Source organism: Gadus chalcogrammus, chromosome 12 (genome assembly GCF_026213295.1).
Source record: "Gadus chalcogrammus isolate NIFS_2021 chromosome 12, NIFS_Gcha_1.0, whole genome shotgun sequence".
In the NCBI taxonomy this organism is placed as follows: Eukaryota; Metazoa; Chordata; class Actinopteri; order Gadiformes; family Gadidae; genus Gadus; species Gadus chalcogrammus.
Genome location: NC_079423.1, coordinates 33,189,091 through 33,211,077, shown reverse-complemented (window position 1 = coordinate 33,211,077; position 21,987 = coordinate 33,189,091). Strand labels below are relative to the sequence as shown.

The 21,987-nt window shown below is 43.8% G+C and overlaps 1 protein-coding gene across 2 annotated transcripts; it reads left to right on the top strand.

Annotated features, from left to right (window-relative positions):
* Positions 1-5,424: 5,424 nt before the first annotated feature.
* LOC130393761 (protein-glutamine gamma-glutamyltransferase K-like) lies at positions 5,425-20,519 on the top strand. 2 transcript variants are annotated; one of them, XM_056604481.1, is made up of 14 exons: positions 5,425-5,708; positions 7,960-8,234; positions 11,260-11,451; positions 12,950-13,201; positions 13,493-13,611; positions 14,026-14,133; positions 15,647-15,824; positions 16,156-16,294; positions 16,747-16,939; positions 17,282-17,435; positions 18,107-18,391; positions 18,689-18,849; positions 19,086-19,222; positions 19,485-20,519. In XM_056604481.1, exons 2-14 carry the CDS (start codon positions 7,961-7,963, stop codon positions 19,624-19,626), a joined length of 2,334 nt encoding a protein of 777 aa, XP_056460456.1. In that variant the 5' UTR covers positions 5,425-5,708; position 7,960; the 3' UTR covers positions 19,627-20,519. The 2 variants fall into 2 exon arrangements, with proteins under 2 accessions (XP_056460456.1, XP_056460455.1); XM_056604480.1 differs by having other exon boundaries at positions 5,425-5,978.
* Positions 20,520-21,987: the final 1,468 nt, after the last annotated feature.

Here is a 21,987-nt window from a genome sequence, read left to right as displayed (position 1 = left end):
ACCCTAACCCTAACCCTAACCCTAACCCTAACCCTAACCCTAACCCTAACCCTAACCCTAACCCTAACCCTAACCCTAACCCTAACCCTAACCCTAACCCTAACCCTAACCCTAACCCTAACCCTAACCCTAACCCTAACCCTAACCCTAACCCTAACCCTAACCCTAACCCTAACCCTAACCCTAACCCTAACCCTAACCCTAACCCTAACCCTAACCCTAACCCTAACCCTAACCCTAACCCTAACCCTAACCCTAACCCTAACCCTAACCCTAACCCTAACCCTAACCCTAACCCTAACCCTAACCCTAACCCTAACCCTAACCCTAACCCTAACCCTAACCCTAACCCTAACCCTAACCCTAACCCTAACCCTAACCCTAACCCTAACCCTAACCCTAACCCTAACCCTAACCCTAACCCTAACCCTAACCCTAACCCTAACCCTAACCCTAACCCTAACCCTAACCCTAACCCTAACCCTAACCCTAACCCTAACCCTAACCCTAACCCTAACCCTAACCCTAACCCTAACCCTAACCCTAACCCTAACCCTAACCCTAACCCTAACCCTAACCCTAACCCTAACCCTAACCCTAACCCTAACCCTAACCCTAACCCTAACCCTAACCCTAACCCTAACCCTAACCCTAACCCTAACCCTAACCCTAACCCTAACCCTAACCCTAACCCTAACCCTAACCCTAACCCTAACCCTAACCCTAACCCTAACCCTAACCCTAACCCTAACCCTAACCCTAACCCTAACCCTAACCCTAACCCTAACCCTAAACATAACCTCTTCCCTCCCCCTCTCCTAACCCTAACCACTCATCCTATATTTTATTCCTTTCATTTATTTTATTCCTTTTATGTATTTTATTTCATTTATTTTATGGTTGTAAAAGTTTAATAACGTGTTTTAATTGCTTGTGCCCGTGCCCTCCTCTCCTCTAGCCCCATGTAGTTTTGCATGGCGCTTGAGGGAGCGCCCCAACCCAAACCTAACCCCTGTGCACCCTAATTTTCCCTTCTTCCTCTGTGTGTGTGTGTGTGTGTGTGTGTGTGTGTGTGTGTGTGTGTGTGTGTGTGTGTGAGAGAGAGAGAGAGGGAGGGAAAGAGTAAAGCAGGTGAATGGGCCCTTGGTGGGACCTGACACTATAAAAAAAGCTCTGTCAGCGTGGTTCCATACCACAGCTGATAAAGATGGCAAGGCGATTCTCTGTTCAGACTGCCCTACAGTTGATATTTGAAGAGACAGAGGGTTTTGATGGTGATGCAGAGGAAATAGTTTTGGAAAGTGAGGATAACATTTCAGAGTCTGACACCAAGTTTGAAGAGGAGGATGAGCATCAGCCAGCTCCGAAACGTAAAAGAGCCTCAGGACTAGCCCTTCAGCAGCCAGGACAAGCCTGCGAGCAGCAAGCCCCAGGACCATCCCGTGAGCAGCCAGGACCAGCCCGCAAGCAGCCAGCCCCAGGAACATCACGTGAGCAGCCAGGACCAGCCAGCCCCAGGAACAACCCGCAAGCAGTCAGCCCCCGCAAGCAGCCAGATGTAGGACCAGCCCGTCAGCCAAAAATAAACACTGTGAAGTGTGTGGACCCATGATGGACAGAAAAACACAATATACATGCAACCAGTGCAAAAAATACATATGCAATACACACACATTGAGACTCTGCCCCTCATGTGTGGTATAGTCTGATATACGTATAATGGCAGTGTTCAAAGGCTTTAATGTGTTGTTCAGACAGATGTTATTGAGTATGTTTCAATTTCTAATGATGTTGATTATTTCCCAGTTATGCCTGTTTTATGAGGCATTTCCTTATTTTGTTGCATTTTAATACAAAAAGAAACAAAAACGAGTGGCACCTCTATTCATAAATGTGATTTAACAAAGGTAAAGGGATCAAATTTAACATATGTGTTGTTTATATTACTTGCAATTGGGTTGAGGTAACTATTTGGTGAGTATTTAAAAAAAAAGTTAGATTATGTTGAATTAAAAGGCCTAAAATGCAATGGGTCCACCAGACCCAGCAGCACCTCCTGTGTAACAAAAACACGAACACCCTATGAGGGTTAAACATATTATTAGTTCTTATTATCCTATGTTGGTGACAGCCTGTGCCTGAGCCTGCTATTTAGCACTTACCCTCCCCCAAACCTAACCCATCAACCTGAAAAAAAATAAAATCGGCCGCACAAAAAAACATTGAATAAATTCCAATATTAAACTACTAACGGGTGCTGACTACGAATTACGCATCAACCTGGAAAAATCCAGGATGGAAAAAAGAATAACAAGCGCCAAGAATCCAGTCTAAGGGCCTCAAAGAGGGTCCTTGTAGCCTCCTCTACATGGTGGGGAAGAGAACAAATACGATGAAAACGAATAAGTTGAGATTTAATAATGGAACTAAAAGTGTGTCGGGGATGGGAGCTGCTGCTAAATAATAAAGAGTGTCTGTCAGTATCTTTGAAGTATACTTTAGTGCCTAATGTTTTGTAACCATCTATGATTTCAGAAAAGAAGACTATAGTGTCCAAGAAGGGGACCTGCTGGAAATTAAGGGTGTGTTTAAGAGTAATGCGGGGGTGATGTGAATTAAGGATGTAAATAAAGTGATTAAACTCAGTTTCCGACTTGTCCCATAGACTGAAAATGTCATCGAGATAACGATAGTATAAGAGCGGGCGTGACGGGCACTGGAGGAAAGCTGATTCTTCCCAGTCAGCCAAATAGATATCTTTCAATATTCCTAACCCTTTGAATGTCAAGTTGTTGTTTTTAGATCAGATTAGAAATCTAATTGATTTACTGTCTTTGTTTTTGCACTAGATGGCGCCATTGGACTTTTCCCTACTTTCACAAAATACACAAGTAAACGCATATTATGCAACCATACAGAAATACCATACTGAGCAAGGTGTTTCAAAGTTGACATTGAAGACAAAAATAACGTGCATTAAATAAAAAATGAAATACTTTAATCAGTCGCAATGAGCATGAGGCTAATTGGTTTTATTGTTCTCTCACTCACACACACACACACACACACCACGGCGGGTGCTGACCGACTGCGCACACACGCAAACAGACACACACACAAATACCACGGCGGGTGCTGACTGACACACACACACACACACACACACACACACACACACACACACACACACACACACACACACACACACACACACGGTAGCTTACTTTGAGTTGAGTCAGCGCTGTCCTCCCTCCCTGTCCTCAGCGGGAGCCGCGTTTCTCCGAGCTGAACCTCCTCATCAACATATCCTTCCACGCAGGTCCTTTTCAAAAGCAAGCTGAATCAGCTGGGCCGCAGCATGCTGCACAGACGTTTTTCAGCGTGGAAGGCTGTGAGAACAACAGTCGGCATTGCCTGGAGTGCAAAGTTGAATTTGCTAAGGATCTTTGCTATTGTCCATTTGCCGTCTTCAGGGGGAATCGTGGTGTCATTAATTTCCTTAACCAGGAATAGCAGCTAATAGCAGGAGGAAGGTAACCTTTGATGGGTCCAGGAAATTATCTGACTGATTATTAGACTGTTGGTGGGCTTTTCAACCACGTACGAATATCCATGAAGATGAACTAGAAATGAAAGTAGGCCTAAGCTAGCGAAAAAGCATCCAGCTTCACTTTTCAAAAATGCGCGGTGCGTGGAGGACGGAGTACGCACCTGCGTACTGGAACAGCAGCAGACTCGATGACGTCACCAGCTCACCACGTCTGTTAACTGTACTACGGCCTCATGTAGGCATATAACTATTGAACAATATAAACAAATGATATAAAACAAAACACCAACCTCTTTAGTTTTAAAATAGTATGTTAATATTTTCAATGAATATAAATTAAAAGTATGCGTATTCACACGGGTACCCTACATATAAACAATCAGTGGCTTGTATAAGATTGCCGTTTCTCAATTTTCCAATATAGCCAATTATTATTGGAGAGTAGGCTATTGATATAAGAATTACGAACGAAGAATAGAAACACACGCAGACACACACCACGGCGGGTGCTGACACGCACACATCAGATGGATCCGACCGGGATTTCCGTTGCGATGGGTTTCCTCCATCAGCGACTTATACAATATAAACAAATTATATAAAACAAAACCCCTCTTCTCATTTTGAAATAATAGTTTGTTGTTGAATAGGCCTCCATCTTTTTATACTTTTAAAATGTTCCGATAATTTAAGTCAACTGCGTTATTTCGCAGTTATAACTCCAAGAAACATCTCATTCCATACCACTGACTGCGCAGAAGTGTGGAAAACCAAGCCACATACTTCTCATCACAATCGTTAAATTATTGTCGGTTCCTCTTGATGCTTTTCATGACAAATCAGGCATTAAAAAGGGTTTCTTTATGTGGGTGATTTACAAACTGAAGGTGTCCTCCTCGGTCAGTCTTATTACCGTAACCCAGGTGATGCGTAATAGCACAATTCACCAGGGGATAAATGCATCAAGGCTTGCTTTACTTCTTCAATTACTTTAAAATAATTAGACATTCATACAAACAGAATACTAATTCCAGCATTATTTTATTACAGATTTTGTATTCTCTTTGAAAAAATTATTTTGGCATTTTCAACATTCGAATATTACATCATTATAAAAATCTCGCCAACGGCGGTGCCGGCCAAGAAGGGCCAACAGCGCGCGTCGGGAGCGCTCGGGGTTAGGTGTCTTGCTCAAGGACCCTCGTCAAACAGCTAGGTTCTGAGCGGGGATCGAACTGGTCACCTTGCGATTACCAGTCGACCGCGCTACCACCTGAGCTAATTGACGCCCCGAGATAGCACGCAAAATTTGGTAATTTTATCATCGTACTCAACAGCTCAAAAAGTAACAACATATGGAAAAAAATAATCCGACTCAGTTATTATTATTATCATTATTCCCGTGCTTGTCCTGCGTTAACAGACTGTCCCGCTGACAGTTTGGTCAGGCAGAAGAGCACTTCAACCATCACGAAAGGAGGAGTCCTAAATTGTGCCGGTGTGGTTTCCACGACCTCACATGCTCATACATATCATACATGTCGGCGAAAAAAAAGGCAAGGCATGGCTAGGCAAGGCAAGGCAAGGCCAGGCAATGCAACTTTATTTATATAGCACTTTTAATACATGAGGCTGACTCAAAGTGCTTCACATGGAAACAAATGTCATACATCAAATAAAATAATACATAAGTAAAATAAAAAATATGCAAAGTTAAAAAATGCATTCTAATAAAATAAGGCTTAGAAAATAAAGGCAGTGTTACTGGGTTAGGGTTAGGGTTAGGGTTAGCCTTGATTCAGGCAGCAAAACACAAACATGAGGTTTTTTTCCTCAGCTGATGTGTGTGGGTGGGTGTGGTTGTGTAGATGTGTTAGTTTACGTGCATGTGAGTAAGTGTGTCGCACACACATTCTAACAAAGAAAAGGTTTGGTCTGAAGGGGCAGGACCAGTAAACCTTTATTCACTACACTAACATGCTACAATACATCTTTATTCACTACACACTGCACCTTTATTCGCTACACATTACACCTTTAATCACTACACACTAAATAAGGATATAGTATTGAGTTTACTTAATTGTAGTTCATAAATTGACCACAATACAAAAAGGAGAATGTAGGCCACTCAAGAAAATTCAACAATAACCTGCACGTGAGTGACTCACTACCTTCACCACTGTCGTTTGTGTTCATTTTTATCAAGTCAACTTCCACAATAACTTGTTTAACCACACGTTGCATTGTCTCGCGTTCACACGTTGTCATGTCTGATATTTACGAGTTGGGACGTGCCCCCAGAGGCACTATATAAAAATGAATGAATGGAAGCCTATCTACTTGTTCAGAAGATTAGCTGTATGTATCAGTGTTGGTTCTGAAGAAGCGGAGGACGTTCCGAGCAAATATATCTACACACTTCTGAGTGAGTCTTTCTTTTGTATTGTATCACATTCACAGTCTTAATAGCCTAGCATCAAGAAAATAATTATGAGCTTTATCTGAGTGCTACTGAATTGTTTTTCATGTTTTCTTTAGGCAATTATCTGTTTTGATATTTTGCAAGATACGAATGCAGCTGTGTGTGTGTGTGTGTGTGTGTGTGTGTGTGTGTGTGTGTGTGTGTGTGTGTGTGTGTGTGTGTGTGTGTGTGTGTGTGTGTGTGTGTGTGTGTGTGTGTGTGTGTGTGTGTGTGTGCGTGCGTGCATGCTTCTCTTTGTGTATGAAATACACATAGACATATGCCCTAAAGGGGGGCAGAAAAATTCCCTGCAGACAAACATTATCAGCTTGGAGAGGAGTAAAAGTTATACTGTTTTGAGGCTAATCTCAAACTATCTTACTATTGCACTATTTAGTCTCAGCTAAATCAACCTACAGCTATTTATTGTAATTTCTCTTATTTTTAGACCTGTCACTAGTTATCAAGCGTGATGTTACATATCTTGCTGATAATACAGGTAGACTGAAAACCCTAACCATAACTCATCTGTGCATCCATACGTAACACCTATTTATCCATCCATTCATCCAAACATCCATCCATCCATCCATCCATCCATCCATCCATCCATCCATCCATCCATCCATCCATCCATCCATCCATCCATCCATCCAAGAAAGCCTACCAAATAGGTATGAATGAGAAATTAATACATTAAGGGATTGTTGGTTACTGATGGCTATTTGATTTGGCATTTAATAAAGGGTTAGATTTGGATAAAAGTAGCTGAAGAGGTTTGCGTATTCAGAGTGCATCAGTCTGGTCTGACCTGTACAGAGGTGCAGCTACATCTACGTGCCGCAAACCAGGAAATACCTGGTTTATAGTCAGTGGCACGTTGTTCAGATGCTATTTGAAGGGCGCATGCATAATGTTGCTTGTGCACCTCGCGCATACACTTTGCTTCTATCATCTACCTAGCCACACATTCTTGGTAAATTATTTGGAAAATGACTTAGCAGGGGCTTTTGGGATTTCAAACATACTTAAACTGTTTCTCACACTTAGAAAACGAGTTCCTTGCCTTCAGGGGCAGCTAGACTCTGGTAGGCTCTTCATTTTCTGTAAAAAGAATCTATGAACATTAAAAAACAAACTGTTACAGGAGCAAGTAGCTTTGTGGGCTGTTCTACGGCGATGTCGCTAATTTACAAGCACGAAAAATGACTCTTGCGCCTGGCACATATCTAAAAAGGGTTGGACTGAAGTAGCCTAATGAATGAATGAATGAATGAATTTCACACAGATTATTTTCCATCGGATGTTTTTGTCTTTGCAATGAGAAACACACCCAGCTTTCGATAAACATCACAACCTTATTTTCCTTTGTGTTTCTGTTGGCTTATCTTCGTCGACGTATGCCTGAGGAATGAGTCTTAAGTCTTCTGTTGCTTAATATTGTCACTTTGAGGAACAGGAATGCAGACACTGTGGCAAAGGGCCTTTTGTGTGTGTGTGTGTGTGTGTGCGCGTGTACATCTTAACTGGGTGTGATGAACTGGATGGTTGAGTTCTGATGTCATAACCTTTATCTTACAGAACATAAGGGTTTGGTTTCTAGCATGGTTTCAACAGGTCATTTGGAATAACCATAGTGAGGTTCATTTTGAAAGAATCCAACTGAAAGATTCCAACCGCTCTCTTAAACCCTCCCTCCACTGGAGTTAGGGATAACCTTAACCCCAGTGGAGGGTTAGGGTTAGCCCTAACCCTCCAGAGCCACTCTCCCAGACACGATCTGATGGTATCGCTCCACACCGCAGTGCCCTCCTCAGGCACATCTGTTCACAATAACTGATTACAACAAGAATGAAACATGATCTACGCCACAAAGCTAAAGAGAAACACTTGTGAAACGGCAGTATACTCCCGAACACGTGTTTGATTGTGTTTTGTTTCTCAGGATGCCTGTGAACACACGGGACCGGACAGTGCTGGGGCGATTCCCCGGGGTCACGCTGGAACCGGTGGAGGAGGAGGTGGAGGAGGAGGAGGAGGTGGAAGAGGACCAAGTGGAGCAAGGTGGTTGTTGTCGGTGGATGCGTCAGGTCTGCCCTGGGTTGTTTCGCCAGCCTGAGGTGGACGACATCACGGACACTGAGATGACGGGGGTCGACGAGGAGGAGAAACCTGACGGAGGGGGCGGCCAGAATCCCCACGGTGGCGATCAGCCCGACGGTAGCAGCACGTTTACCCTCGTCTCACAGAGCTCATATCAGGCACACATCAGGGAGTCAAGGGGTTAATGCAATATGAACGATCAGCAAAGTATCGGATACTTGATCGGGGGTTTTAGCTCATGAAACGTTTATTTTGGTTTAGAAATGTAGGAATCCATTAGCATTTCGATGCATTGGCTGTCAAACGTCAAACAAAGCTGTTATCTTGTTTGACGTGCTTCGAGAGGTCAGCATCAACATGGGTAAAAGTAGACATAGTTTGAACTTTGAGTTCAGTGTCTGTGTGAAGAATGGACGATAAAGTCTGCCATGCACTGGATAGCATCAATACTAGATTGGGCTTCAACAGCCAACTCATAAAAAAGCGCTGGCGACACATGCAACGCTGAGGATGGAAGCTCAACAGGCTGAGACTCTGAGGTGTTTATCCTGTGGGTGTTAGGGTTAGGGTGAAGGTTGGGGCGTTAGGGTTAGGGTTAGGGTGAAGGTTGGGGCGTTAGGGTTAGGGTTAGGGTTAGGGTTAGGGTGAAGGTTGGGGCGTTAGGGTTAGGGTTAGGGTTAGGGTTAGGGTGAAGGTTAGGGCGTTAGGGTTAGGGTTGGGGTGAAGGTTAGGGTTAGGGTTAGGGTTAGGGGGTTAAGGTTAGGGTGAAGGGTTAGGGTGTTAGGGTTGGGGTGTTAGGGTTAGGGTGAAGGTTAGGGCGTTAGGGTTAGGGTGAAGGGTTAGGGTTAGGGGGTTAGGGTGAAGGGTTAGGGTGTTAGGGTTAGGGTGAAGGTTGGGGCGTTAGGGTTAGGGTGAAGGTTGGGGCGTTAGGGTTAGGGTGAGGGTTAGGGCGTTAGGGTTAGGGTTGGGGTGAGGGTTAGGGCGTTAGGGTTAGGGTGAAGTCTAGGGCGTTTGGGTTAGGGTTGGGTTAGGGTGAAGGTTAAGGCGTTAGGGTTAGGGTTGGGGTGAGGGTGAAGGTTAGGGTTAGGGTTAGGGTTAGGGGGTTAAGGTTAGGGTGAAGGGTTAGGGTGTTAGGGTTGGGGTGTTAGGGTTAGGGTGAAGGTTAGGGCGTTAGGGTTAGGGTGAAGGGTTAGGGTTAGGGGGTTAGGGTTAGGTGGAGTTCCGTGTCCCATGGGTCTCCCCGGGTCGTCCAACGACTTCCTCGGTTTAAATAGAGATCCAAGGCAAGGCACTGGCCGGCGCTTGTCATTCATGGTCTGGTGTCCACATGCATTGACCCTAAAGAAGTTATAGGAGACCCCCGGATCATTTCGGATGGTATTCCGTCAAGGTCTGGAGGACCATCTGGAGACAATATTAAGCATTGATAGAACTGTTATTCATCTTCCGTTTATAAACGGCCCCCGGATTATTTCGGATGGTATTCCGTAAAGGTCTGAAGGACCATTTGGAGCCAATATTGAGCCCTGATAGAATTGTTATTCATATTCCGTTTATAGAACACCCCCGGATTGTTTCGGATGGTATTCCGTAAAGGTCTGAAGGACCATTTGGAGCCAATATTGAGTATTGATAGAATTGCTATTCCTATTCCGTTGTGGAGGACCCCCGGATTGTTTCGGATGGTATTCCGTAAAGGTCTGGAGGACCATTTGGAGCCCGTGCTAGGCATTAGCAGAAGTGTTATTCCTCTTGAAATTATGTTTGTTGAAAATCCCCTTGTAGGGTCACAGGACATGTTCATCAGTCGTGGACCTTGGGATCATCGAGTGTTTCGACCATTATCACGAGACGCTCTCACCCAAGGAAGGCCCACCCGAGGTCGATCAACTCCCGGGTCATGTTCCATGCCCCCTCAAGACTCTTTTCTTTATATAGATAAAGACTCGGGTTAAGATTAGGGAATAGGGCTACAGGTTAAGGTTAAGATTAAGATTAGCTATCGGGGTAAACACTCGGGCTAAGGTTAGGGAATAAGGCTGGGGGTTAAGGTTAGGATTAAGATTAGACTAAGGTTAGGATTAAGATTAGGGTTACCCGTCGGGATAAGCACTCGGGTTAAGGTTAGGGAATAAGACTACAGGTTAAGGTTAGGATTAAGGTTAGGTTAAGGTTAGGATTAAGATTAGCTGTCGGGATAAACACTCGGGTTAAAGTTAGGGAATGAGGCTAAGGGTTAAGGTTAGGATTAAGATTAGGTTAAGGTTAGGATTAAGATTAGAGTTAGCCGTCGGGATAAGCACTCGGGTTAAGGTTAGGGAATAGGACTACAGATTAAGGTTAGGATTAAGATTAGGTTAAGGTTAGGATTAAGATTAGCTGTCGGGATAAACACTCGGGTTAAGGTTAGGGAATAATGCTAAGGGTTAAGGTTAGGATTAAGATTAGGTTAAGGTTAGGATTAAGATTAGGGTTAGCCGTCGGGATAAACACTCGGGTTAAGGTTAGGGAATAATGCTAAGGGTTAAGGTTAGGATTAAGATTAGGTTAAGGTTAGGATTAAGATTAGGGTTAACCGTCGGGATAAGCACTCGGGTTAAGGTTAGGGAATAAGACTACAGGTTAAGGTTAGGATTAAGATTGGGTTAAGGTTAGGATTAAGATTAGCTGTTAGGGTTAGGGTGAAGGTTGGGGCGTTAGGGTTAGGGTGAGGGTTAGGGCGTTAGGGTTAGGGTTGGGGTGAGGGTTAGGGCGTTAGGGTTAGGGTGAAGTCTAGGGCGTTTGGGTTAGGGTTGGGTTAGGGTGAAGGTTAAGGCGTTAGGGTTAGGGTGAAGGGTTAGGGTTAGGGTTAGGGTTAGGGGGTTAAGGTTAGGGTGAAGGGTTAGGGTGTTAGGGTTGGGGTGTTAGGGTTAGGGGGTTAGGGTTAGGGCGTTAGGGTTAGGGGGTTAGGGTTAGGGTGAAGGGTTAGGGTGTTAGGGTTGGGGTGTTAGGGTTAGGGTGAAGGTTAGGGTGTTAGGGTTGGGGTGTTAGGGTTAGGGGGTTAAGGTTAGGATTAGCTCATCCTGCTGGGACTCAGTGGGGTGGGTCACCCTTTCCCACCTTCATCTACAAACAAAAACTTTGACTTTACTTTCTCTTACAGCTCACATTGTGAAGGTGAATTCAGTGGACCTGATGAGTGAACAATCCAAGCAGAATCGTAAAGAGCACCACACAGATCTGTACGATGGGGACGACCTCATCCTGCGCCGGGGACAGACCTTCCTGATGTGGCTCGACCTTTCACGACCTTTTGACCCTACCACTGACAAACTTCACCTGGAACTTAAAACAGGTCAGCCAGTTAGGAAAAATAGCTCATTGTTAGATCCTTCTTTGAGAGCAAAGTATTTGGTTTAATGGAGCATGAACATGGGAACACAAAAGTATTTCCATTGAAGCAATGAAAGTACATGCCTTTTATAGTGATACATTATTTAGTCACCTACATCCACTGATGCAGATGAGGAATATAAAAAAAAGGGTACCTGAAAGAGGGTCACACAGTAGCAATTGAAATGACCTAGTCTCTGGATTTAAATGGAGTATTTAAATAACAAAAAGGATTGACATGATGCAGCCACCTTAACCCTTTCAGGCGCATGGATATGCTATAAGGCTTAAAGTATAGAAGATTATATAATTTGTGATATTATTATTACAATTATTTTAAATTCAGTAATACCTGAAATGCACTGTAACATGTTCCTCATTGAATTCAGTTGATTTCAATAAAATAGGTTTTTTAATATTTACAATAAATAAATTCGAAATGGTGATAAATAATTCTTAATGGTGCAAAGGTAGGCAAAACAAAACGGTATTTATAAAATAAAGTTTGAAAAGTAAATGTTAAAGTTTCTGGGGGCAAATGGGAGGGGGCTTTAGACTCCAGAGTTTGTGGGGGAGAGTGAAGAGAGTTGAGCTTCCGGACAGCCTGGTGAAAAAATCTGTTTCCCAGTCTGCTGGAGCCGGCCCGGAGGCTGCTAACTGCCTCCCAGACGGCAGGAGGCTGAAGGGGCTGGAGGGGCTGGAGGGGTGGCTGGGGTCACGCACAAGGCTGAGGGGTGGCTGGGGTCCCCCACTATGCTGAGGGGTGGCTGGGGTCACACACAAGGCTGGTTGCTTTGCGGGTGAGGCAGGGTCCGTAGATGTAAGGCTTTTGTTGTTAGGGTTAGGGTGTCGTAGTTGGTGGTTTTGTGTGTGTGTGTGTGTGTGTGTGTGTGTGTGTGTGTGTGTGTGTGTGTGTGTGTGTGTGTGTGTGTGTGTGTGTGTGTGTGTGTGTGTGTGTGTGTGTGTGTGTGTGTGTGTGTGAGATATTAGCCACAGCTTCCTGCATTAACTTGTGGCTCATCCTGGACTTCTGACACATAGAGGAAGTTCAGCCATGCTGCATCTTCAAGAGACTGAACACACGATTCTCACTGGCTTTTCAGTTGGTGGTAGGGTTAGGGTTAGGGACACATGTACTAACCCTTCAGGTGGTACATGTGTCTTTTATTTATTTGTATGATTATATCCATGATATAAATGAGTCCGGCGGGATATCTTAGATTGACTACTGAGTCATTTTTGTAATTCATATTTTAAATCTTTAAATCTTTGTTATAATGCGGGACTCAGGACTGCTCGTGTGATTGGTCGTGCTTGCATGTCAATCAAGACCTCTTTCTGACAAGTAGGCTGCTATGACCCAATTCATCAATGTTGCGACCGAGACTCCTGTATTCCATGTGATTAAGTAGGCTGTTATGACCCAGTTCATCACTCCTGCATTCATGTGTTTCTCTCAGGAGCTGCTCCAGAAGTGCCGAAGGGAACTCTGGCCATCATTCCTCTAGTGGACGAGCTGCAGGACGACCGCTGGGAGGCTAAGATAGTCAAAGAAGAAGGCGACCGGGTGCAGCTGTCTGTGAACTCCATCCCCACGGCGGTGATTGGTATTTACCGTCTCAGCGTGGTGACATCAGGACAAGAGGCGGAGCTCACTTCAATACATCAGCCAGCCGATAACATCTACATGTTGTTTAATCCATGGTGTGAAGGTAAGGCAACGAAACCCCACTGCTGAGGCAGGTACCATGCCTCCAAGTCATACCAAATATGTCCTGCCATCTGCCATACTATTTAATTAGCTTCATATTATAGCAATTATGTAATTCAGTATAATTTTATAAGATTGGTTTGCACTGTTGGCAAACTGGAAGTCAATCATCAGCCTAACCAGCAGGAGAATTAAACATCCCTTTAACCACACCAAAATGAAACTGTAATCTAAAAGATGCTAGCCCACTTTCACTAGGGAAAATGAACAGAAAACGATTTTGCAATGTCAGACGATGCAGTGTTCATGGATGAGGAGGAGGAGAGGAAGGAGTACGTTCTGAACGATATCGGGAGGCTATACTACGGCACTGAGCAGCAGATAGGAGTGCGGACATGGAACTTTGGACAGGTGAGGGTTTACCTGGACAGTATGTGGTGGTTAGGGTTAGGGTTAACCCTATCCCTAACCCTAACTTCGGACAGGTGAGGGTTTACCTGGACAGTATGTGGTGGTTATTAAGGATGGTATATTCAGAAACTCAGCCATGGCGACAAACTGATTTGGTTATGTTAAGGGTAAACTCATGATCCAATAGCACTTGAGTAACCCTAATTAAATGTGTTGAATGCAAAGCTTCAAACTTCCTTAGCTTTTTCATTCTTAATCACACACAAACCCATGATCTCTATTGGTGCTGACTAATCTTAATGTTCGTCCATTATTCCTACAACATTCTGACTATTTTGGGCTGTCTAATGCCTAACCCTAACCCCAATTAGGGCTGTCTAATGCCTAACCCTGTCCCCATTGGTTTACTTTTAGTTCAGTGGAGGAATGCTCGCCTCTTGCCTCTTTGTCCTGGAGAAGAGTGGGACCCCTGCGTCTGGTTGGGGCAGCCCCGTTAACATTGTTCGAGTTGTTTCAGCCATGGTGAGACACATGTACACAACATTAAGTTTCTAACTAACCCATTTCATCCCATCTCCAGTCCTTGTTCTGTATCATACGTCATTACGCCAGTCCTAATACTTGATCAGACTTGATGTTACTTTGTGACAGACATAGATACTGTGTGCATTGTTGTATATTCTAATGAAAGCTCTATATGCACAAGTTTGCGATTTCGATTTTTAATTGCATTTAAGTCACAAACACAGTGACATGAGACTTGACTTGAGACTCATCCTCAAAAGACTAGAGAATCGACTCCTACTCGAGATTTTGGACTCGACAACAATCTCTTCTTTAACCTTAATGAAATGTCAGACTCTTTGTTATCAGAATCAGAATTAGGCTCGGAATCAGTATCAGTTATTTAAAAAAACTCTCAAGAATTGAGACTTTATTTAGACTTGTGACCAAAGACTTGACTTGGACTTGCAAATTACTTGTGAGCATCTTTGTGCATCGCACGAAATTATATGTTTGACCTTTTGAAAAGGGACGACCCCACCTCTTAATGTAAATGACGCTATATATCATGCCATTGCTTTATGACTTTCTCCTGAGTTGATCCTGGTAAAGAAAAGACAGCATCACCTTAAAGGTACGAACACACCAAACGCGTAACCCGCGTAAGATTTACGCGCGTAACGCAGCTAAAATGTTGCTGGATCATTGTGTGTCACAAAAATGGTTCAACGCGCCTAACGCGCCTGTGGCTGCGCTGGATTTAGGAGTCTGAGGTAGGAAACCCAAACGCCGCCGTGTTTGGGTGCATGATAGAGTTTAGATCAGGTTAGATTAAATAATCTCGGATATAAATAACAATAATCGGGTTAAATAACTTCACGTGGTGTGTCTGGTGTATTTCCAGCATTCGTAGTGTTGATCAGCAGAGAAATAGTCCACCAAGGGTAGCCCTTGAAGTTTAACATTTTCTTCAGCAAATTTGACAACTGACAGATACAATATTGTAGCCAGTGAAAATCGCAAAAATGAGACACTAAAATAATGGACTTATTTTCTCTAGATGTACCCTCTAGATGGGTATGTTTAAGTTAACTCCAGGATTGGGGACTGGGACAGTACTACTAGAATAGTTAGAATAAACTAGTCGTTTTTTCCGCTGCATGGTATGTCAGCGGTATGAAAAGGCCTAATACTATCAGGTAAAGCCGACTTTAGATGCTTAATGAAAACAATCATGTTTCTGATTTATGTGGCCACCACTATGAGAATTTTGGTCCCAGTCTGGCAACCCCTATACAATTATTCTGGCTCCGCCACTGTATCCCTTACTTAGGTCGCAGGGAGGGGGAGTTTCTTAGGCTATCTCTGACAACAAAACAAAGGGATAGAGGGAGCAGAGAGGCAGGGTACGGTTCTTTGGTTGATTAGTTTCAAAATCTTGCTCTCTTTACAACTCTTAAATGTGACCTGCAGCATCTTCGAATCAGGATATCGGTAAACAATGTATCTAAAACAATATTCTGGTCTTTAGATAAACTCCCCAGATGACGCAGGAGTGGTCGAGGGGAACTGGTCAGGGGACTATTCAGACGGGACCTCTCCCGCAGCCTGGAGTGGAAGTGTGGAGATCCTCAGCAACTACCATGACGGTGGGGGGACGCCCGTCAGATATGGCCAGTGTTGGGTCTTCTCTGGCGTAACCACTACCGGTGAGTGTTCAGTCAAAGTCAAACACTGTCAATTTCTCTGCAACTGAGGTTGATAAGACAAAGCATTGCATAGTGGCACATCATTGTACTTTTCAGATTTTCTTTGTTGTGCTGTTACTGCAATATTTAACCAGCGTTGAATTACAAGTACTTGTGAGAATTCTCTTAGCTTCTGAACGCCATAGCCTTCCTTACCTACATCAAAATAGAGTTTAATTTAATCATTAATAATAATAAAGCTGCTTTGATATTGTTAATAGGGTTATAATCTTGTGTCCTCCTTTGAATACATAAGTAAAGAGTTTTGATATGAATGTCTCTTCTTCCGCAGTGTTGCGATGTTTGGGCATTCCCACCCGCAGCGTGACCAACTTCAGCTCCGCCCATGACACAGACGTCTCCTTGACGACAGACGTGTACCTTGATGAGAGCCTTGATCCCTTAGACTCCCTTAATGTGGACTCCATCTGGTGGGTATAATCATGAGCGTTATTCTGCTGAGGGGAAACTGTTCTATCAAATGTTAAACCTGCACTAAGCTGCCACTCGAGTGACTAGAGGCGGCTAATTAGAATATGTAAATATTGCAGGGCTAAGTAAAGTAAGGGGTTAAGTAGAGTTAAGGGTTAAGTAGAGTTAGGGGTTAAGTAGAGTTAAGGGTTAAGTAGAGTTAAGGGTTAAGTAGAGTTAAGGGTTGAGTAAAGTTAAGGGTTAAGTAGAGTTAAGGGTTGAGTAGAGTTAAGGGTTGAGTAAAGTTAAGGGTTAAGTAGAGTTAAGGGTTAAGTAGAGTTAAGGGTTGAGTAGAGTTAAGGGTTAAGTAGAGTTAAGGGTTGAGTAGAGTTAAGGGTTAAGTAGAGTTAAGGGTTGAGTAGAGTTAAGGGTTAAGTAGAGTTAACTCAGTGCCCGCTCTCCTCCTTTAAAGGAATTTCCACGTTTGGAACGACTGCTGGATGTCCCGCCCGGACCTGCCCTCGGGCATGGGAGGCTGGCAGGCGGTGGACGCCACACCCCAGGAGACCAGCCAGGGCACCTTCCGCTGTGGGCCCGCCCCGCTGACCGCCCTGCGCAGCGGCCAGGTCTACCTCCAGCATGACTGCCCCTTTGTCTTTGCTGAGGTAAGTGTACATAGAATCTATGAAATATATTCCTGACTGCAGAACATTTGGTCTAACGGGGCACGATCATTTGGAAGAAATAAGTAGCATCTACCAAGTCTATTGAAACAAATGTTACTGGACTTTTAGAGGGAAACATCACGGTGAAAACACAAAAAGGATATGAAAAGAAGTGCATAAATTCCTATTTTCCACAATAGAAATAACCCCCCCATCAATCCATCCATCAATGACCCGACGGACACCGTCAGCTTGATATGAATGGTGATAAAAATCACCAGTGAGGGTTACCTCCCTCTCTCCCTCTCACCCTCTCTATCTCCGTCTCTCTTTCTACTGCAGGTGAACAGTGACAAGATCTACTGGCAGAGGAATCTGGACGGAACCTTCACTCAGATCCACAATGAGAAGCACATCGTGGGCCACCACATCAGCACCAAGGCAGTGGGCTCTGACGAGCGCTACGATATAACACATCTCTATAAACAGCCTGAAGGTATCAAATACACCTCTTTATAAGTAGCTCAATAATAATAGACGGTAATACTCAGTGTCCTCTCCTCGGCTGGAATCCCAAGCTTTTAGCTTTTCCCTGCCATACCTCGAGCTTCGAGTAGCAGAAGTAGCATTTTAAAGGAACAACGTGGAATCGGGTTATGGTTCGGGTTAGCCCTAAGGGTTAAAGTTAGGGTTAGACCTAAGGGTTAAAGTTAGGGTTAGCCCTAAGGGTTAAAGTTAGGGTTAGCCCTAAGGGTTAGAGTTAGGGTTAGCCCTAATGGTTAAAGTTAGGGTTAGCCCTAATGGTTAAAGTTAGTTAGTTCTATACTACTGACTAGAGTAGTTTCGCTGCAGGACTGAGACTACCATTTTCAATGCACAGGATTTCTTATTTTCCAGCACTGATACCGCTTAAAAATGAATGAAAAAATAAGTGGCCATACTTGTATAACAATAAATAAAAACAAAAACTTTGGTAAATTCATATTGAAAGAATAGGCACTTTTCAGGGGCAAACTATCCCCCCCAGCCATTATCATAATCCCATACCATATCTAATTCAGTATACACATGCTTTATCATAATCCCATACCATATCTAAATCAGTATAAATATGGTTTATCATAATCTCATACCATATCTAATTCAGTATAACATGATTTTGCCCAGGCTCAGAGGAGGAGCGTATCGCCGTGGAAACAGCCTCTCGCTACGGTTCAAAGCCAGAGACCTACTCGGCGCCTAGCGCGGAGGATGTCTCAGTCCAGGTCACGCTGGACGGAGACGGACCGCTCATGGGGAGCGACGCAGAGCTCAGCATCACCTTCACCAACGGCAGCTCCGAGCAACGCAGTGTCTTCCTCCACAGCCAGGTGGCGATCATGTACTACACTGGCGTCCACAAGGCCACCCTGCGCAGGGACAGGACAGAGGTGGATCTACCACCGGACAGTGGTGAGAGCACCTGCTGCCCTTTGGCACTGAGGCCTCTGTGCTAAATACTGTGTGTATGGCCGAATGACGCAGTCGGCCTTCATACATCTGGAAGAAAGAGGGCTATAGCTACCTGCGTTTTGATGACACTATCTCAATAACAAAGAGAAATAACACAGTTAAATGACTGCATATTAATAGTAAATAGCAATGTGAGTCATAACTAAAACACATGGTCTTGCAAGAAGTAAGGATTTTTAATACAAGCAAAAAGATCTCTATTCTCTCTTGATCTCCACATCATCCCCTGGTTTGCAGTGACGAGTGTGGAGTGGACTCTGTTGTATGAGACCTACCAGGGCCAACTGATTGACCAGGCTGCCCTGATGCTCACCCTCTCTGGCCGGGTCAGCCAAACCCAGCAGGTCCTGGCAACACAGTTCAGCTTCCGGCTCAAGACACCGGACCTGCTCATAAAGGTGACCACACATTCAAACAAATCAATTAAAATGGGAAAACGTATTGACAGCACACAAACATGCATGCACCAACAAATGTATGCATGTACACACACACACACACGCACACACCCACACACACACATATGCAAACCCATATGTACGCATATACACACACACACACACATGTCAGGAGGAGGAGGAATTTGATCGGGATTTGATTTTCACATAACCTTTATTTCTGCCATTTCTTGTAGCCAATTGGGAAGGCGGCTGTAGGTAAGACGATGAAAGCAGAGATCTCCTTCACCAATCCACTCCCACACACGCTCAAAGCAGTGATGCTGCGCATAGAAGGGCTGGGCCTACTGAGCATTCGAAAGATTGCTGTTGGGTAAGAGAAAGATCAACCCTAGTCAATCTCTCTGAGTTAGTGTAAACGCAGGGAAAAATCATTTCTCTCTCACTCTTCCTTCCTCTATATATATCTCTGTCTCTGTCTGTCTCCCTCTCCCTCCCCCCCTCTCTCCCTTCCTCTTTACCAGTATACTTTCTCTGTGTCTCGCTCTATTTATTTTGATCTTCTTCCATCTTGTCACACCTGTGCGGATATCATTCATTATAATTCATATTATTATTTCATTATTTCTCCACAGAGACATCGCCAGCCAGGCCTCGTTCTCTCGGATTGAAACTATTGTGCCAACGCTGTCAGGGCCGAGGAAGCTGCTGGCCTCTTTGGACTGTGAAGAGCTCACACAGGTTCACGGTGTGGTCAGCGTCCTCGTGGGCGAGTGAGAGGATTATTAGGATGAACACACAATTGACAAAGTCAGTAGAGCTTGTACCTCATACCAGACACTGTCTCTCAGTGTTAAAACTGCAATGCATTTTCATTCAGTCATATTAGTAATGCTCTTATAATGCAGTTATGGTAAGTCCACTGCAGATGTCTGGATATGGCTACCTTTTGCAAAAGCGGTTCCTATAACAGATTTTTATTGTTCATTTTTGTAAATATTTAAAATGTTCTACTATTTACTATATCCCTAAAATATATATATAACTATTATAATAACTTGCGATGATTACTTAATGCAATTATTTATTTTAAATTATGATAATTAATTGGGTTAGGGTTAGGGTTAAGTTAATATCTACAAAAACTGGGCTCATCTGTAAATTGATGTAGCAGTAGCAGAACCAGGGGGAAACGGTATTGCCACAACATATGGAGGTAAGGTAATTAAAAAAAACACATCTCTCATTCATTTTCGTGGCTTTGGTCCGCCAACCCACTGAATGGCTACCTGCCTATCCTATCAGCCCACACATCTGCACCGCTGAAAGAGTGCAGATCGGTCCTGATTGAAAACCACTACACCTAGACTCTTCAAATTTGGACTACATTATCACAGTGAGGCTATACATTATGTAAAACATAGTTTCAGATTTGTGAAACCTTTACCCTATTTGTGAAAATGCAATACAGGCTTATTTGCAGTGGCGTGAACAGGTAGACCCAAGGTGGTGCTATAGCACCTGCCCTTTTCCCCCTGACCCAATCAAGTGCCCTTTTGAAAAAAATAAAATAATCTGATTTTTTTTTTTTTTTTTAAACAGTGTATGTGGCCCATGCCGACATTATCATCTATAAAGGCTCGACAATTAAAAACGTGTGATAATAATGGCCCAATATATATGCCCCCCCCCCCCCCCCCCCCCTCCTCCTCGCACACAACTCTCTTCCTTTGTCAACGTGAACGCGCAGAGCGGACACAAACGGAGGCGCGTTGCAGCTGTAGTTCACAGCTGCTGCCCACACACACCTACTCCCCTGCCCTGCCCAACCGGCGATGTAACACATAAATGAATTGAGTCTAGAGTGTATTGTTTGCCCCCTAAGCCTCCTTTCTGGATACTGTGACTGAGGAGCTGAAGTCCCACTGCTAGAATCATTCAGTCCTTCCACCCCTTCACGGTACATGCCAACTGGGTAAGCACGCTAAACGCAGAAGCCAAGGAAGCCGTCCACATCCTGATTTCTATGGAGAAGACGAGGTCCAGCTGAAGACAGAACTAAAGGTGTTCCACTCCAGCTTTCCTGCAAAAGACCTCAAAGAAATCTTTGCCATACTGAGGGAAAACAGTGGCCGGCTCATCTTTCCTGCCTTTGTGAAGATGATAAAAATCGATGAAACATTGCTAGTGACAACTGCTTCTGTGGAGAGATAATTTTCAAAGCTGAAAATTATCAAAACTAAACTAAGAAGTCTGTGTGGAGAAGAACGGCTCTCTGACCTTCTCCTGCTTGCTATAGAAAAATATATCAAGATCAATCACAGTGAGGTCATCAACATCAAGACATGGCACTGAGGAGGATGCTGCTTTAGAAAAGTGGTAATGATCACTCTTCACTTCGAAATTACACTTTAATGTGCCCTTATTTTTCCCTGAGCACCTGCCCCCCAAAATGTCTGTGCACGCCACTGCTTATTTGAATGCTTTTTAGGGGTCCAGACCGCATTGCATTTTCACAAATAGGTTAAAGGTTTCACAAATCTGAAACTATGTTTTACATAATGTATAGCCTCACTGTGATAATGTAGTCCAGATCTGAAGAGTCTAGGTGTAGTGGTTTTTAATCAGGATCAGTTCTAATGCGGTCTGGACCCCTAAAAAGCATTACAATGTGCCTTTATTGCATTTTCACAAATAGGGTAAAGGTTTCACAAATCTGAAACTATGTTTTACATAATGTATAGCCTCACTGTGATAATTTAGTCCAGATTTGAAGAGTCTAGGTGTAGTGGTTTTGAATCAGGACCCGTTCTAATGCAGTCTGGACCCCTAAAAAGCATTAAAATGAGCTTGTATTGCATTTTCACAAATAGAAAAAAGGTTTCACAAATCTGTAACTATGTTTATTATAATGTATAGCCTCACTGTGATAATTTAGTCCAGATTTGAAGAGTCTAGGTGTAGTGGTTTTCAATCAGGACCGATTTAAAGTGGACCAGCTGCTGAATCAGATGCTGCGAATCGGATGCCAACTTCAGCGTCGTCCTCTAAATAGCGTTTACGCACCTCTAAGTGGCGTTTACGCACTTCAAAGTTCCCTGTGCCTTGTATTCCGCCATTGGAATAATCGGAAATACA

Excerpts from the sequence above, each read along its gene's own strand:
- LOC130393761 (XM_056604481.1), top strand. The coding sequence starts at position 7,961 with ATGCCTGTGAACACACGGGACCGGACAGTGCTGGGGCGATTCCCCGGG. Across the intron at positions 15,825-16,155 it reads CTCTGGCGTAACCACTACCG|TGTTGCGATGTTTGGGCATT; the intron begins GTGAGTGTTCAG and ends CTTCTTCCGCAG. Across the intron at positions 18,392-18,688 it reads GGATCTACCACCGGACAGTG|TGACGAGTGTGGAGTGGACT; the intron begins GTGAGAGCACCT and ends CCTGGTTTGCAG.